The sequence below is a fragment of the Ornithodoros turicata genome, chromosome 1 (assembly GCF_037126465.1).
Source record: "Ornithodoros turicata isolate Travis chromosome 1, ASM3712646v1, whole genome shotgun sequence".
Classification (NCBI taxonomy): Eukaryota; Metazoa; Arthropoda; class Arachnida; order Ixodida; family Argasidae; genus Ornithodoros; species Ornithodoros turicata.
In genome coordinates this window covers 81,063,620-81,082,941 of record NC_088201.1, presented here as the reverse complement: position 1 = coordinate 81,082,941, position 19,322 = coordinate 81,063,620, and the positions used below count along the sequence as shown (strand labels likewise).

The following is a 19,322-nucleotide window of genomic DNA, read 5'->3' as shown; positions in this document are numbered from 1 at the left end:
CATTAAGGATGACTTTCGTCTCTCGAATTACGTGACCTTTGTCTCGGAGGCCCGTGGACAGACCAGCCGTGCTGCGCTCTTTGTCCGTGCCGACCTCCCGGTGATCCAGCGCGACCTGCGAACAGTTGGGATCGACGACTACGTCTGCTGCTCTGTTCGTGTGGGCTCACTTGACGTCACCATAGTCTTACTATACATCCCACCATCGGCCAGATACAACGTGGGTGAGCTGGGATCCATTATAGCTGGCCTCCCCTCGCCTTTCGTGCTCTGCGGGGACTTTAATGCCCACAATAAAGTCTGGGGCAGCATGCGTACTGGCACCAGAGGCCAGCAACTAGCAGACCTCTTCGTGGACAAGAATCTCTGCGTTTTAAACGATGGCTCACCAACTTTCGTCTACCCGACTTACCGCTGTTCTTGTCTTGACCTCACCGTCGCGTCAGCGTCCATCGCCCATCGGCTCCTCTGGAGTCTTGATGCGGACACCCTTGGCAGCGACCACCTACCTGTCCTGGTCGGCGTCCCGCACGGCCGCCGATCCTCCAGCTCACACTCCGTCAAGCGGACCGACTGGCCACGATTCGCACGAGTGCTCGAGTCTTCCCTTGCATATGACGGGCTAAGCAATGCGCAAGACTTCTGTCGCGCTGTGGCCACCGCAACCCAGGAAGCAACCACAGTGCACCGCGTCCCACTTCAGTTTTCCGCTACAGACGCGGAATACGAGCGGCTCCGTGCACTCCGGCGACGCGCAGAACGGCGAGCACGGCGCACCCTCCTACCCCATGACCGGCAGGCTGCGAAACGGATTCAGAAGGCTGTTCAGCGATGCCTCCAGAAACTCAAACGGGACCGTTGGCGTAGCTTTGCATCGTCCCTATCGCCCCGCACACCTCTGTCTCGTATTTGGGGTGTGCTTAAGGGCTTTTCGACACCTGTAGCGCAACGTTACCCGTTCCGCTCCTTGTCTCTGGCCACATCGCGCACCGAAATTCACATTGCAGAGGACTTTTGTGCCCGCCTCACCGCCTTGCCTGCTTCAACTGAAACTGCTACTACTCCGATGCCATCCACAAGCAACACAGCCCTGGACTAACCTTTTACACTAGAGGAGTTAGACTTGTAGTGTCGTTGTCGTCGCACTACATCGTCGACAACGACACTACAGACCCTGCCCTATGTGCCTCGCCCCAACATACCTCCCCAGGTGCAGACCAGATCTCGTACAAGGCGCTCCAGCACCTTCCGCATATGGGGAGGCAGCATCTCTTACGCCTCTTCAATGACAGTTGGCAGCAAGGGCGAATCCCCGAAGAATGGAAATTGGCGATGGTTGTCCCCTTGCTCAAACCCGGTCAGTCGCCACATCACCTTGACTCTTTCTGCCCGATAGCCCTTACAAGCTGCGTGGGTAAAACTCTGGAACGAATGATTTTCACCCGTCTCATCTGGCATATTGAGAGTGATCGTTTCTTCCCGGAAACAATGATGGGCTTTCGCTCATGCCGTTCGTCACTCGATAATGTCATTGCTCTGGTCAGTGAGACGCAGCAGGCTCGCGTGGACGGCTTCCTGACCGCTGCTGTTTTCCTGGATATCAAGAAAGCCTATGACAGTGTCCAACATAATGCAATCCTTACGGCTCTCCAGGACGCTAACGTAGGGGTATGCTCCTATCATGGATCCGAGACTTCCTCGCAGGCCGTTCCCTCTTTGTCCGCACTGCTGACGGAGATACCGCCTTATATCCCGTTCACCGAGGCGTCAGGCAGGGAAGCGTACTCAGCCCCCTCTTGTTCAACATCATTATGGCCTCCCTCCCTGCACAGCTGCCTAGCTACACCCACATCACAATCTATGCAGATGGCATTTGTATTTGGACCTCTGCTCTTCGTCGTGATGTGATCCAACATCGTCTACAACGCTCCTTGGACACAATCGCCCCCTATCTTGCCGACCGTGGCCTAGCCATCTCACCCGCCAAAACTGTCGCCATGGCCTTTTCACGGAGATCGTTCCACAAATATCCACTCTTCATCGACGGTTCGCCCCTAACCTTTGTCAAAACCTGCCGTTACTGCCGGTGCCGCTTGTCAAAACCTGCCGGCTTCACAATTGACCAAGGCCTCACATGGTCATCTTACGTGAAGACGCTTGCTACGAAAGCCTCCAGCCAGGCCAATGTCCTCAAACGTATCGCATGTGCGTCCTGGGGCCCGTGTTGCCAGGACCTCCACCGGGTTCATACGGCTCTTGCTTTGGGCACACTGCGATACAGCCTCCCGATCCTTCATGCCCTCAGCTGCACCCAAGAGCAGGAGCTCCTGAACCTCCAAGCCCGCAGTCTCCGTGTTTGTCGTGGTGTCCCTCGAAAAACGGAGACATATTCCGTACTCACCGAAGCTCGGGAGCAGCCTATAGCCATTCTGTGGGACTCGGCCACCTTTCCGCGTCTACGCCCGCTGTCTGACGCAACCCTCTCATCCCCTTCGCTGCATTGCTGTGAGCTGCCCTGCATCCGCTTTTGCCAATGCAGTTGCTCGCTTACGAGACTATCTCCCGTCCTCGACACCAGCCAGTACCTTTGTGCCAGCAATGTGGACCTTAAAACGGCCCCGCATTCACGCCACTATACCAGACTTTCCCCGAAAACAGGCAATCAGCCCTGTGGAAGCCCAACAACTCGCTTTGGCCCATCCCACCTCTACTCATCCCCATTGCCGACAAATCTTCACCGATGCTTCCGTAATGCGTGACGCATCGGGCGCGGCATTTTACGTTACCCATACAGACCATGAACAGGCCTACAAACTGCCCTACCCCATGACGTCCACCGAGGCTGAACTGTTCGCCATTCTTACCTCTCTAGAATACATTACAGACTGGGCCACCTGGGAAATGGGTCGTCCTCACCGACAGCAAGGCGTCCCTCCTCCGCTTGATGTCGGCCCGCCCCAACCTCATACAGGATATACCCAGCATGATCATTCAGATGTATAACAGACTCCGTGCCAATGGCCATGCTTTGTCCCTTCAATGGGTGCCCGGTCATGTGGGCCTGACCGGTAACACACGCGCAGACGCGGCTGCAAGACGAGCCGCCGCAGCTGCTACTCCTGCCACTGCACGTCCACCACTTACAGTTTCGGCTTGCCATTTAGCTATTCGCCGCCGGTGTGCAGCCCGTCCCCAAGCATTTAGATCTCAGGCCGTCGCCTACAACAGACACGTGCAGTCCATCGACCCCTCGGTTACCTTTTTCATTGCGTGTCGCTGCAGTCGTCAGGAGGAAGCATTGCTGCACCGCCTCCGTCTCAACGTTGCCCGCACCCCATTGCTTCTTTACAAAATGGGCCAATCCAGCTCCCCCTTGTGTTCCAGCTGTGGCGAGGTGGCCGACATTGCTCATTGTCTTCTGCACTGCCAGCAGCACATTCCCCAACGGCAAGCCCTCCATCGCCGTCTAATACAGCTGGGCTGCAACACATTGTTCATGGCCACCCTCCTCGGTCCCGTCCCTCGGCCTGCTCAATTGGCCATCACTACAGCCCTGCTCCGCTTCCTAAAAGACTCGGGCCTTGCGTCTGCCCTCTGACTGGACATTCTTGGAACTTTCCTTCGTGCCTGTACTGCACTGCACTGCGTGCCTGTTTTTATCTGATTTTTTCCTTTCCTTTATTTCTTTTGTTTATTCTCAGTTCCTTTCTTCATATTTCTATTTGTTTATTTTCCAGTTCCTTTCTCTTTCTTTTTGTTTATTTTTCAGTTTCTTTTTCGGAATAGCAAGCCGGCAATAGCCTGTCTGACACTTCCGTTTTCCTTCTTTTTCACTCTATTAAACATACCCCCCCCCCCCCCGCCTACACTCCTCTTCCAGAGGATGTCGTTGGGGCCCTCAGGCGATCGTAACAGGGTTTCTACTTCTATGAACCAGCGCAAACTGGTATGGACAAGAGGTTTAGCAAACTGTATCGGACATTGGAAATGTTCAGACGAAGGCGATGTCTTAATTGTCGCGATTTCTCGATAATAAAATGAACGAAGAACAAAATAAACATTATTTATTGCTGGCATATAGTGTGCCACAGATTTTTTTAAATTAAAAACCTATGAGAGCAGCACAGATGTTCGTTTTTGTAATTGAGTTATACGGTCAGGCCGACATCCTCTCGAAGAAAGTATGCAACTACAATGATAGGCAAGCCTGAGCGATGGGCAAGACACGTAAACAAACAGAAACACGAAGGCTCAAAACCAACAAGACGTTTAATTGATAACAACGAACTTCGTTCAGGCTTGCCTACCATGGAATTTATCCACCAGCTAGCCTGCATTTACGCCATTCTGTCTATGCAACTACAAGATCTCTAATTACCTAAAATTCATTAAGTAACTCTTTAATTAGGGGATTTCGGGCAAAAGCGAGGTAGCAGAATCAGAGACTGTCCTCGTTGAAAGCCATTCCATGTCTAACTAATCTGAAACACGCACGTGCCTTAAAATATCCATCCCTTCATTTTGATATGACAATGAGGCGACACCAAAACCGCGGCGACTGGGAGCGCAGGGAGCAGAGCGCTCATTCCACGTCACGGGGACACGTGATCCGGAGCTATTGAGATGATTGGAGTGCACGCTTAGAAAGAAAGGAGTAAAACGGGGCGTAATTGCAGCTTCTACTCCCCTGGACTGCAGTTACTCCCCATTTTAGTCCCCTAACCCGACATTTAGTCCCGACATTTACTCCCCAGGACTGTAAATTGTCACTGAACGTCGCGAATGGTTACCTGAATGCAACAGTCTGCGTAAATATGTGCCCTTGGTCAATTTGATGGCATAAGGCTGCATAACTCAGCCAACGTAGCACTTTTCCAGCCACACAGGGTAAGAAACGGTTAGCGCATCTTTCTTCGCAAATTGTGCCCTATGTATGGCGCAAGATTTTATAAAATCACGGTTCACGGTTTGCTTCAAAGCGGTTTTTTGCTCAAGACGGTTTGCTTCATTTTCATGCATGCACACGAATTAAGTACCTGGGGCTCTTACAACAGCGTGTGAAATGCAGTCTCCACTCTGTGACATTCATTTACTCCCGAAAGGGACTATTTTTTGTGGCAATGCATTTAGTCCACAAAAAAGAGTAAAGGTAATCCTTTTTTTCGTAGAGTGTAGGTGCCGATCTGCTGGCCAGATAATCCACGTTCCGGCCCAGATAAGCCAACGTCGGCGTAGATGATGCACTGGTTGATGCGCTCTCGAGGCGCGCTCTTTTGATGTCGGCTCATTTGCATAGCAAACAAAAACGGCTGGTGTCTTGATGCACAGGAACATTTTGAAATCGCTGATAGCTGAAATAGCTTTCTACTACGACGGTCTTTAATCCTGCCATCTCAGTTTTCCCTAAAACTGGTTAATTAATTAGTTAATTATCGAATTTTAGGTAATTAGTCATCGAATACGGATGCGACCGGCTAGGGAACATGTCCACGAAGCTAGGTACGTTAGACACCCAAACGACTGTCACAGATTTTTAATGTTTTTAAGTCGTAATAATTTTTCATAAACATTTTTAATAAAAATGTGTGGTACCTAAAATAAGACACCTTATATCACGTACGCCGGTGTGCAGTTTTGCTCTGAAACACTCACTTTAATCATTTTATCTTCAGTACGCTGATAACAGAACTTTCCCACATAACGCGCTCCAAGCCCAGGGACCGGGAACTTTTACAGTCCCAAGGGCCACATTTCAAACCCCTCGTCGATATTCTTCCAGGGCTTTCCAGAAGTTATTCGAACTAATTCTAAAATAGGTCTAAATGAGTCTCGGTCGAACAAGTCGAAGATTACTTTGTATCTGTTACTGTTTAATAAGTGTACTGAAAGCTCGCATTTGCGATGGCTTGCTGCGTTCGCAAAGTTATGGTAATAGGACAAGTACATTTTGTTCATTTTGTTAAAGAGCGGCAAAAGCAACACAGAGAGCGCGCTTTCGCCTGAGGAACTCGCCTGCCGTGCCCTGTCCCATGCAGTCGGCTAAATACCGGGATATTTGTCGCACGCTTGGTCCGCGTCTGCAGCTGGGCCACAGGTTCCCGACGCCTGTCCCAGCCAAAACTCCGAACATCATGGAACACACAGAAGACACGGGCGCACATGGACAGCGTTCACGCTGAGGCCAGCCCGTGTCCGTCAGCCAAACACGTACCGTCCCGAGTAAGAACTTTCTATCACTTGATTTTGTTGAAAACGGGACAAGAACGGTTTTTCGTTACACTTCCGCTCTTTTGTAAATTCTCACAAAAGCACCCCGCGCTTTCAACAGTGAAGGGCTGCTAGCGGTATCATTCTGCGCAGTGGGACGTGTTCCATTCTAAGAATTAGCATTTATCAGCATTTATGAAAATATCAGCCGAGCAAGAATGGTTCCACCTGAGTATGTCAGACGCAGGAGTTCCCAAGAAGAAAAATAAAACAAAAAGTACTGATGGACAAGTAGGTATGCCACGGTAGCAGTCACGTGCAAGACTCTCCCCATGCATTGTACTCGCAGCAGTTTAATAGCTGTATGTAACGCCATTGCTCGTGTTCGACGCGCTATTCCGCTCTCGGTATTTTGAGGCATTTTTCGCATTCAAGGAGCACGACTTCGCCTTACGGAAAACGAATCCAATTGAGATTGTGGTCGAAAAACGCTCCCGTTTAACCCCCGACGTGCACGTCAAGCCATTCGAGCGCATTCACCCGAAGCCGTTTACTATAATTGTTCATTTTCTCAGCATATTTCCTATCACAATACCTATCGCTGCCAGAAAGAGCCCATGAACTTTCGTTGATGCAAGCGACTTCCTTTCCACCGCGAAACCAGAATATAGGGTGCCGGGTCGCCTAAACGTCAGTTTTAGTATGGAATTGAACGTATGTTCTTAAAAAGAAGTTTCAGTGCCCACACGAGTGTTGAACGAGAAACCCTGGAGAAAAAGAAACGAGTGCAGGAATAGTTCGAGCAAAAGTAATCGTCTTGCACACGAAATGCGCAGTTTTTGAAGTATCGAATAAAAAAGTCATACCGCACTCTTCAAAGAAGACTTTGCCAATTGGTCAAGCATTGCGAAGCAATCGAAGCGCACACACATTTCTAATTAAAACAACTGGATGTGGGACACGAAAAGGAGAACACCTGCCAGTTTCAACAAATCAAGGTTGAGAACAATCATGTTTGGCTAGGAGATTGGTTTGCGGTGAAGTCATGTTACGCGTAAGTATACTCCAATGGATCCTTTTCGCAACGCTTCTGTGCATGCTCTGTGACCCTGACGGCGCCGAAGAAGGTTCAATATATGGCGCCAATATGGCGCCGGCTGTAGGGTGCCTAGATACTTGTGCTGTAGTATCGAGGCACCCTACCTGGCTGTACTTTGCTCCGCGCCGATCGTGTTTCACTGGACAGCCGCTAGGATACGAGGCGAGTGTGAAAAAGGTCCACTACCTGGCTTTTAGCGACATGTTTGAAGCGCGCGGGAAGCTGAGACGCATACGCAGATATTTCGTATCATTCTGCTTATCTCACGTGGTCACCGTGTGCCACTTGCAAAGTGGCGAACCCCTCTCCTTCACACCTATCATTGCCAACGAATTGGTAATAACACCCGCAACTTCAGGAGACAGAAGAATAAAGAAAAAAGTGAGAAATTTGCACTGCCTGCTCTCCATATCCTCGTGCGTGCACATAATAATTACAAAATAACATATATGCTGAACTGGCAAACACATTGCGTGAAATGCACATACCTAATTGTTAAATATGCCAAATCTTTTGAAAAAAAAAAACTAACAATGTTATATGTGAGTATTTGTGAGCCATCAGGGGTACGAAAAAAATTATGCTGGATACGATACGAGATGCTCGAACCATACTGCACTTTGACTGTTGCCAGTACGAATCAAGTGTTAATTCGGGCAAACCAAGTCAATAACCATCCCACTGATTTCTGCATGTGTACGTGCGTCTGTTCAGTCTCACAAAAAAATGTGTTTCGGCGTACTTACCAGCCTCAAGTTCGAACTAGTCATGCTAGAAGGAGTCACTCACACTAAACGTTTTGGACGAGATTTCACTCCATCTGACGAAAAGCAGCAGAACTGAGTGCGTAGTGGTTGCTAGTTCACGTGGAAACCACGCTATATGGGGGGGGGGGGGGGGGTATGCTTATTAAGAAAAAAAGAAAGGAAAGGTACGCTAGACGGGTGTCCCTGATGCTCATCGAATATCATTACCTGGTGTCAGTCGTGCGTGGCCACCACTTCAACCCGTTCATCTGTTTGTATTCACCGTGTGTAACTATCCTGGGGTGCCCAGTCCAACGTTGTCCGTCTCACATCCCCCTTTCTTCTTCTTTATCACATCACCATCCCCATCCCCATCACCAGCCTCAGTGTGGGTCTTTTCAGTATCTGTGAAACCTTTCAACCCATGTAATGACGTGTCTATGAGTGTGATCTATGAGCAGACCTGTGAAGTAATTAATTGACACACACAAGTAATTGAATTACTGTAATTAATTACTTTCTTAGTAATTAATTACTTCCGGAATTACACTAGGTTTTATGTAATTGTAACTGTAATTGAACGTAACTGTAACGTAACGCATTTTGAATTACTTTCGGAATTATTTTGAACGCTATCTGGGAAGGCCCAATGTTTAAAGTTTGGGTCAGTTCCACACCGTTTTTTTTCTTCTTTTTTTCGTTTTTTCACAGTGATTACCCGAAGACTCGATTCAGATCGGTACATTTTTTGGCACTGATTTTTACATCTGAATTTGGGAGGAGAAAAACTCTTGGGCCAGGGGAAAAGGAGTACGAATTGTGGGTGTCGACCCGCACTTCAGAATCGTTAGAGTGCTTGAAAGATCTTCCTTGTGTGCTCGAGGTGTTCATGAAGCACAATGTTGGACTGCCCAGCAGTGCACCAGTGGAGCGTCTGTTTTCGGTTGGTGGTCTTGTTATGACAAGGAGACGTGGCAGCCTTACAGACAAGAACTTTGAGAATACCTTACTCTTGAAAGCTAATGGACGTTACAAGCTGCACTCATGATCTGCACTTTGTTCACATACCTGAAGAAAGAAAGCCTTTTGACTGTGATGTTCGTGTTTCTTTAACATGGCAAGGGACTTGTCCTTGTGTAAGACTTCTCTAACTTGTTTTTCTACCACAAGCACAACTACTACCATCTTTCAGAACATGTGCACTAAATGTGTACATTCAAATCTTGCAGTTTGCACGTCGTTTGCCCGTTGCAGTCAACTTTGCGAATGTAATTCAGTGTAATGCAATTACTTTTCTCAGTAATTGTAATCGTAATTGAATTGCAATAGAAAGTGAGTAATTGTAACTTAATTTAATTACTTTTGTGAACATGTAATTGTAATCGTAATGCAATTACTTTCGAAAAGTAATTTTTACAGGTCTGTCTATGAGTAAGATCCGACGGCAAAACAGGAGTGCAGAACAGGGAAGGCTGTCATCTACAGCCATAGAAATCTGCGACGATAGTTTTACTTTTACATTTCAGGCGATATTTGTTTGACTCTGCACCATCTGCTGAGTTGAAAAACGATCGGAACACGAAAAGTAAAAATAGTCTCAGACAGAGTGCTTGAATGAAATCGCGAACGGGGCATGATGAAGTTCTGAATGCTGAAGCGGCACCCAAAATGACATTATCAGCAAACCCCTCCGGTATATCTCTGCACCGTTAACATAAAAATCCTGTTAATTCCTCCCAATACACTCTCCGATAACTCCCATAAAACCGCACCGCATTACACGCTCCTAGGAAACAATAATTCCGAATGGCATCCTTCACTGCCTTGATTTGTTGTAAACAGGAGGCGTGCGCCTTTTCATTACACTTATACAGTCGAGTGAGCGCATATTCGTAGGCCGTTCGTTTCAATTACTACTGAAGACTGTCCGTGTGACAGTATGGGTATTAATTGTCACAAAAAGGCGTAGGCCCCGCGCTTTCCACACATCAATTACGACTACAGTATCATCCTGTGGGATTGTTGGCCTTCAGCGTTTTTCTGCGGGTGAAGCTCTCTTGTTAGAGAGCACCACATAACTGTTGGAGCGACATAATCAATTCTGATGATGAGTGAGGAGTTTCATCGGCAGGGATGATAATCTACCCCACCGTTAACGGTAATGTAGTGAAATGGAGTAGTGAGCCGCCCCACTGTGAAGACCCGAGTACTACGGTGTCCAAAACATTTACAAGTGCTTCTATAGGGCAGAACGTTGGTGGATTGGATTTGGCCATGGAACAAGCAATTTTAACATAGTAAGGGTGCGACAGTCCAGCTGATCTAAAAGGTTGGCAGTGCGGGCAATGGGTAAGGATCTGCCTAGAACAAGAAGAAGAGCAAAGAGTGTACGGCGAAATGTCCACGTAAAACGCGATCTCGACTAAACCCACGCTCCCGCTAAACTTGACCTCAAACACTGAATTGGCACAACACTGACGCCTTCCAGTCAAGTCCTCCAAAACACTGACGACACGACTACCACTGTTTTTTTTTCTCTCTCTCTCTCTTCATGGCAAAGGGCCGCCTGGAGAAGCAAAACGACAAAGCGGCCCACATTTATCAAAAAAAGAAAAAGAAATGGTCAAAAAATGACAACCGAGAAAGCACACAGTTCACCTTCGATCACATACGTGTACGCCTAAAAAGAAATAAAAAGAAGGTAAGCGAGAAGTAACAAAATGCAAAAGCAAACAAGCCCGGCCGCTATAATCGGTGAACGCTTTTCCGGCGGCAAATTGCAGGGGACAATGGCGTTCGGAAAGGAATTCTGCTTAGGTGAAATTACGCGAAAAACTTTGGGCGGTACCGGGTGCACCGTACGATTGACACGTCTAGTATCAAGTGTTCGCTGACATCCATTGAGATTGTGCTGCCCTGTGTGTGCTCAAAGTTTTGATTTTTTGTGAGGGTGTGAAAGCGAGAGGGTGTGTAGGAGGTATATAAGGTAGGGTGCAGGGCTAAGGAGGCTGTGTCTCACCAGAGTGGGTTTACTGAGCAAGTATGATCGCAAGGGTAAGTTTGCATCGTTCGCTAGATTGGCATAGAGCAGAACAAGAATGACCCTTATGAAAATGATTTTCTAGTTTCTATACAGGACCTATAGAGAATCTATCTATCGTGTCTAGTGCCAATCTTGTGCATAGGAAATAGATAGAAGCTGTATAGGGTTTTTAACTGGTAAACTCTATACAGTTTCTATACAGTCTTCAGACTCTAAAATGTATACATTTTCTATATAGTCTCTATAGAGCTTATACTGCCTGCCCCGAAAGATCTTATTTACGGACATGTGTTACTTGTTTTCTGCTGTACATTTGAAGAACAGCTAATACATGTGATTTGTCCATAGATACAAATGCTAATAGCAATATTGTGACTTATCACTTCGGGCAACGTGAACATTTACCGTTTAGTACTTTTTAATGTTGCACTTGATGAACTGCTGCTTCTACACTGTCAGAGGAAAAGGTACAAAAAGCCTATGTATAAAAAAGGTAAACCAGGGCGGAAGTACCATTTTTGTACCTATTTCAACTGTCTATACCATCGTTTAAACCAAGTGTAACTCACTGATAGCAGTAGCTAATCGTATAGTACGGTGCTGGCTCCATGCATGCGCAAGTGCAGCACAACATTAATTTGGTGTGGAGATTGTGCTGGGTTAGTTCGAGTAATTTGAGTAATAAACACAGTCCATAATGCAGTAATATATTAACCAGATGGAGGAAATATTTTTAGTGACTGTTATTCGCTACCGAAATAACAATCTATGCGTGCTCTCCTCACCCGTGTGGTTGCATCTCGAGCTAAGACGGCTCCACATGTGGCCAAGCCATTGCACGCCGTGCAAGCTTGCAGTGGCGTCTTGCGCATGACGTTTTGCCTCTGAGGGACAGGTTGTCCCGCTTCGGTTTGACCAGGCATTTTTGCCCTTTCTGCCCTAGCTTTGAAACACCGGAGCACGCTTTCCGCAACTCTCTACTCCCGGATTTTTTGTGACACAAGGCTGAGGTGCTTTATGGCATTCCGTTCATTCGGTGGGACACGGTCCAGTTACTGAGCCCGCTCCCAGTTCCGGTCTGCGATAGACGCCAGTTTATCCTCCTGGCGGTAGAAATAAACTACCAGGTCTGGATAGCTGTATACGCGGCATAGCTGTGCACGGTGGCCGTGCTCGCACCGCCGTTGAGGTACTGAACAGGGTCAGAGTGGGCATACGTAGAGTGCTTTACAGGGAGAGGGCAGTCCTTGGGGCCGTCCAGTTTGGAAGGCGGTGGCAAACGTCAGCGACCCTCTTCGAAGAAAGCAATGGTAGGTATGCCATCCGCTTCTAATATGCTTCGTGCTGCTGTCCCACGTGCAACTCTCCGTGAGTTTTGGTTTGCTGCAAGGTGGCATCTAGCACGTACATCAATCCCAGACCTGCCGTGAGCTCCTCTTCGGGTGTTGGCGTTGCCATGGTTGTAGGCTAGTGCGTTCGTTGCGTTAAAGGGAGCCAGCCAAGAGATATGGCTGGTCTTCCACCATGATGCCAATACAAAACAGCCTTGTGCGTGTGCAAGTGTTTCCCTCTCGCTTTTGTTTAATTTATGTATTTCTTCGTACTTTTTTTTTTGCGGTTTGGAGTGGGATGGCACGCAGTGGTTGGGATGTGGCGGTAAAATAAATAGAAAGTTCCCGGTTTTGGAAATACAAAAGAAGAATATCGAGCTACTGCCATCGGCTAGGCGGCGCAAACAATGCGTAGCCAACCAGTTGTCGAAGCTGTATCGAAAATGAAGCGAGATTCTATTCATATTCTATACGGAATTGTATCTATTTCCCTGTATACGGCTTCTATACAATATGCTCTCCAAATTCTACATAATATTGTTTCTAGTTTCTATAAAATATCGTTTCCAGCTTCTATACAATATGCTCTCCAATTCCTACATAATATTGTTTCTAGTTTCTATGAAATATCGTTTCCAGCTTCTATTGAAATTTGCTATCCAGTTTGTATCTGTTTCTATCACCAATTATTGCAAGGAACCACATTGAAGCCAGATAAATGCTGTATACACTCTCTATTCAGGATTAGTGCTCTCATTCTATGTTCTTGTTTACAAACTCTATACAATCTAGAAAACTTTTTTCATAAGGGAAGAGACACTTTATATATTGTTGAATCGTTATATTTAGTGAGTCCTAACGAGAGGCAAGAGGGTGGGATCTACTTATTTTGAGTGGAAAAGTCAGTCAGAGAGGACGGCTAGCTATTCATTGTTAAATAATTCTGTAGGTAGTTAAGGTCTTGGTGTAGAGAGGCAGAAAACTGCACTTCGACATGCTTCGCAATGAAACAAAGCTAAGCTTAAGAGAAGTATACCCTCCCGACCTGAAGCGCATTTTAAAGTGGTTTAAATCGCATTTTTAAGCTTTAGACTCACACCCTCAGTCGTGACCTGGAAAAAATATTTTGCTCCTGAAAACCTCCTCCCATTTTCCACACAATACTTTATGAAATCGCTTATGAACATTGACCACTATATTCCCCAATTCAACTCTCGTTTCCTGACAGCTTCACAACCCATGCACTTCCTCCAGTTGATTGTTCCATTCAGTTTCGAGAATACACACTGTAAATAGACACTGAAGAAGTATATGGGAGATATGATAGAGGAGCAGCATATACCTACCGCACCTAATCAACGGATACAGTTTCCAGTCACATGAGCCGTAAATGGCTCCGGTAGGTACGATATCTTCACATTGACTTTTGCAAGCGGTCTATAGTGATTCTCAGCGCTTCTTGCTGGCCCCTTTTGCCATTCATGGAAGCGCCAACATGAACTTATGTCAACTTAAACGTAATGCACATGTAAAAAATATAACTGTTTTATTGTTTCTTGTGAGTTTCTTGGTAGTACCGTTTGTTGCGCTAAATACATCTTCCAGCGCCGTGCTCACATGTTATACGTTATAACATGCCATCGAGGCGTTCCTGGCAAGAGAGATATCCTATTAATGATATACTACGCCGAATATGCTCAAAAGTCTGCATGTTACATGTTGTCGTTCCCCCTACCCAGACATCTACAAATTGCCGACTGAGAACCCCTGGCCTATCAAAAATGCATAGCATCGTCCCAGAAATTCAATAATTAATTTAAGTGACGTGTCGCATGATAGAATAGCATACGCGCAGGCCAGCTCTTAGACAATATCCTCCACGGAAATATCTGAGCTTGGGCAACACATACACACACAACACAAAGTAAACACTGATCGCAGCAAGTTTTCGCGGGTTTGTGCTGCCATCAATGTCGCACTTTGCGCGTCGTGTGTATTGCCCAAGGTCAGGCTTTCGTACCCATTGACAGGTCAGTCGGTTTACTCGGGCCGAGGTAGTTTAGTTGAACTAGACCTTTAGTTGGCAGAGCGACGAAATCTGGGCTTGTTGGTATGAGACCATATTGCTGCAGAGCGCTATAAAGACGAGGACTTCCAACACTTTAATGAAACTTGTCGTATCAGCTGCTTAAACGCTCCTGGCCACCTGCCGGTTCTTTCTAATTTTACCCGTGTCGAGGTACGTCAGCTCCCTATCAGATAAAGCAATGGAAGGAACACTGACACAGGCCTGACCCAAATCCTTAATTGTTTGGGCCTCTATAATCTCTCTAGCTGTTCTGCCTGGATTCCTTCCGATGAATACACACCGGGTTGCCACAGGTTCACACCCACACACCCTGCAGTGTTCCGCTAGCCACCCACCCCTGCAGTTCATGAAGTTTAGCCAATGCTCCCGCAGTCGGTCGTTCACACAGCGCCCTGTTTGTCCCACTTATGACTTTCCGCACGAAAGTGGAATCCTGTAGACAACGTTCTGCCTGCATTCCATGTACGGATTCCTGTGTTGCCTTTTGCACCCCTTCGGTTCTTGATCTACGCCGTTGAGCAGCCAACAAAGTTTAATGAGTTTTTCTAGGGCCAAGAACACAAATCGGACGTCGGCACGACCAGCCATTTTTTGAGTTTATGGGATACTTTATGGATATAGGGAATAACTGCGGTTCTTGCTCTTCTATCCTCCAACTCCGTATCCGATTGTCTCCGACTTAAAGTCTTCCTGAACAGGGACTCGGCAACCGTCGTGAGCAAGGTCGTTGGATACCCCGACTTTTCCAGCCTGATGGCCTGTTGGTGTATACTATGACTCATAGAATACTTTAGTTGGCATCGCCGTTTTTGCCGTACCGTAATCGCACCAGGAAAAACAAGTTGCTAGAGACAGACAGACGTTGACAGGTGGACCGATGACAGAAGGAAGGATAACGGAACAGAGGGAGTTAGTACGCGTCCAGGGTCGACGCCAGGGGGCACTTTGCCGACATCTGTCATGAAGGTCGTCCGGAAAACCCAGATAGGTACCTCCGACAGAACCTAGCATTTGATTATACTACTTACCAGTCTTCAGCATGGCCGTTTGTCTACCAACAACGAGAGGGTACCGTGCGCACTCGGTGATGCGGCTGCACTGTGAAACCTGAGCTTCATTGCATAGGAATTTCAAGGCCAACCAGAATTCATAATGGTATCGTCCTGTCTCCTGATTTGCTGAAGGCGACGGGTCGTACGGCTCTTTGTAGCACTTGCCGCATGTAAAATGTCCCCGTTTTCAAGAAGTATACAGAGGCATCACAGTGTTTTGCAGCGCAGTTTGCATGTTCTAAAGCTACCCTGAGTTGTTGTTCTTCTTATGGTTGTCCGTGTTCAAGCTCATCGTTGTCTTACCCCTTCGTGCGCACACCAGCTTGCTTGTCACCTACTTTTAGTTTCGAAGAATATTTGGTTACGCCGTTTTTATAATCTAAGTGCGATGATCCAATGTTTCATACTGAGCATAATGTTTTCCGTGATTATCTGGATGCGTCGAATGAAGCTAAGGTCGGCATCCGTTTTAAGCACTACATTAGTCACCCTACGCGCGTTGCCTATCCACGGCACACAAAATGAGTTTACATTTTTGTTCCAGATCGCAGTGCTACTGACCGTATCGGCCCTCGCCCTCGCTGGGGGTCACGGTGGTCATGGAGGGTACAGTCACCAACACAGACACCAAGATGTAAGAAATGCTCAAATGTTGTTTTTCCCCTGTTACACAGGCAGTCTTAGTGATCATTCAAACCAATGACTTGGATTGAATGCCCATTCAGAATTTCATATACTATGTGCCAGTAGGAGAGTAACCTCAAAATTACATCGTAGAACATGAATTCTGTCTTCGCCATCCACGTGACCTCATGTTTAAATTTCTTCTATACAGCGAATCACGTGCTGTCTGAGTGCTCTGAAACATAGCAGATTGTTCTGCCCCCACTTCAAATCGTTTTACAGCGTCAGCTGTTAAGGGCAGACCCACCCGATATTGCGTGGTCGGCGTCCGCAGTAAACACGCGTCACGTGTCCCCCACAGAGTGGAATCCAAGCGTTATAGACGCAACGTGTAAGAAGGAAATTCCCAATACGCTGAACTGACATTTCTCGCTCGCTTCATGCTGCACGCAGATGAAGCTTGGTATGCAGATTGGAAATCCGCCTGGGGGCTCTGGCCTCGTCGACCGCCATTGATGTGGTACGCTTATTGTGAACGGCACGCCGTTTTATGTAACATCCGAGAAACCATGGCCGTCAAGCGGTCTACAAACGCGACCCTGACGTCGAACGGTAGAAAATTTATTGCTCTATATTGTATTGAAATTTCACAGGTCTTACTCAATTTGTGTGGGACTTATCGTTCGAAATCTAAACGCTGTCGACATTTTACCAGTCTTGATGATGATTGATGATTGGTAGGTTTCTGGCGCAGCGACAACGAGGATCATAATGAGCCAAAAACTACGGTGTACCAGTCTTGAGAGTAATTTAGTTAGAAGTAACTATAGATACACTACCTAGCTACTGGAACAGTGACTAGTAACTGTAATTACTCTTCCTAAGAAAGTAACTTTCAGCTGTAACTAGATCACTTTCTTACAGTAACTTTTTGCAATAGCATCTGAAAGCGTTCGCATTTTTCTTTCATTGTTCGTTGCCGTATGTTGTGCGTGGCTCAAACAACTGCCGGTAGCTGTAAAAGAATAGCGATGTGATAAGTATGCAGCTACCACAGTCACTGAGAAACAAGGGCATAGCGCGTCCATTGCATTCGGAGGTCGCCCTGGACTTGAGGCTACCCGCGGTGGAGACACCTCAATATGATACGGTGTGCACGCAGTACCTTCGTACAGAACTACAACGCTGGAACTCTAGTCTCGTAACGGGCTCAAGTTAAAGTTAGTTTTCGTATTGCTACAATATCATTGCTACGTTACCATTATTCCAATGGCAAGAAAGCAGTTCTGTGGTCAGAGCTCCTAAGCGCAACATGGAAGAAGCGCTGTTGCCGCCTTGTGCCCCAGTTGAGCAGCTGTTGAACATTGGTAGCGATGTTTTGGAATAAAGTGGGGCGGACTTAGAGAGAGAAACTTGGAGCAGGAGTTGTTTTTTAAGTGCAACCTGCAAAAGTAGTTCACATTACATCACAAAATAATTTAGAATAAACGTGTTTGAATTCAAGGTGTTGACTTGCCATTTTGGAAGGTAACTGTAGAGTAACTAAGTTACTTGTAGATGTAACTTAATTAGTTACTATTTGTGCTTGGTAACTGTACCTCTAACTGAGATATTCTTTTTGTAGAGCTGCAACACAGATACTTTTTCATGTAACTTTTCCCAAGTCTGCATTTTACAGCATTAGCTGAAAACGCGCGTCACGTGACCCCAGAGCGTAATCCAACCAGCAATACAAAGCGGTTTAACTGATACTCATAAGATAAAATATTTGAGAAAAGAATTTGTTCATCCATCACACCTAGTGTGCGAAAGTGTGTGAAGTTGAAAGACCGCAAAGGGCAGAGAGACGGGATTGGTAGAGACACAGCGTATGATGCGAAGGGTGGCACTACGAAGGCACGGCCGGACTTGCCATTAGACATCGTAACCGTTCCTTCAATTTTTTTATCAAGCCGCTGCCACATCACAATCTTTCTACATATTGAGCCCGTTGAGTGAAAAGTTCTTGCAATCACGGTTACTCGCCGTAGGACCACGGACACTACAAGTTTGGCTACGACATCGTCAACCACTACGGTGCCAGGAACGGACGCTGGGAGGCCGGATCTGCTTACGGTCCAGTCGTCGGTTCTTACTACCTGGGTGACATCGACGGTAGACACCGTACCGTTAACTACGTAGCAGACAAGCACGGCTTCCGCGCCGTCGTTAAGACCAACGAACCCGGCACCAAGACAAGTCTTCCTGCCGCTGCACCTTACGTATCTGCTCACGGAAAGCACGTTCCTGCTTACGGCCACGGTGGTTACGGTCACGGAGGCTACGGTCACGGCGGCTATGGTGGATATGGTCACGGAGGTTACGGTGGCTATGGACACGGCGGTTATGGTGGATATGGAGGATACGGTCACGGAGGCTATGGTGGTTATGGTCATGGAGGCTATGGTGGTTATGGTCATGGAGGCTATGGTCACGGATTCTACGGTTAAGAGTTCCAGGACGACCTTGTGTGTTCAGCCTTCGTGTGCTTTCTGTTGTGAGTATAGATTAACGTAAAGATCCTCAACTCTTCTTTGAGTTTTCTATTTTTTTCCCTTGGATTCTGATGGCAACAAGGGAACACTGATCCCTCAATAACTTTCTGGTAGCTTTGGTTAGTAGCTTAGAAGCACCTGTACAACTTTTGAAGATGCACGTCTACCCAGATATGTATTTCGTATCCCGCTTGCCTCGCATCCTTAATACGTAATTATGTAGGTATATGTATATTAGATTATGAATGGGATGCTTCATCGCGAGAGGCGATGCACTGCCCCATTGATGACGGCAAAATTATGAATATACAATGGCCGTTCAAGGTTGACCGACACTTTTGTTTATTTAAATACAACTGAAAATTCGGAAAGCACCAAGCTACGTTAGTTTATCAAAGTAGTCACTGTCATGCCATCACTCTTTGACGCCTTTGGCGTAGAATTAAGTAGGCTGCTCACGTAGCTACTGCAGGATATCTTTCTGGAGAGCTTCATCTGTGTGGAACGTCTTTCCTCCAATGTGCTCTTTAAAGGGGCCCAAACAAATGGTAATCGCTTGGGGTTAAACCTGGGCTGTAGGGCCAAGGGAAAAAATAC

General features: G+C 46.9%; 1 protein-coding gene across 1 annotated transcript; it reads left to right on the top strand.

The window, feature by feature from the left end:
• The first annotated feature begins 17,233 nt into the window (after positions 1–17,233).
• Positions 17,234–18,680, top strand: LOC135377632 (uncharacterized). The gene is made up of 2 exons (XM_064610202.1): positions 17,234–17,341; positions 18,222–18,680. Exons 1-2 carry the CDS (start codon positions 17,234–17,236, stop codon positions 18,678–18,680), a joined length of 567 nt encoding a protein of 188 aa, XP_064466272.1.
• Positions 18,681–19,322: the final 642 nt, after the last annotated feature.

Coding starts and splice junctions, on each gene's coding strand:
- LOC135377632 (XM_064610202.1), top strand. CDS start 17,234: ATGCAGCTACCACAGTCACTGAGAAACAAGGGCATAGCGCGTCCATTG. Junction 17,342..18,221: donor AGACACCTCAATATGATACG/GTGTGCACGCAG, acceptor TACTCGCCGTAG/GACCACGGACACTACAAGTT.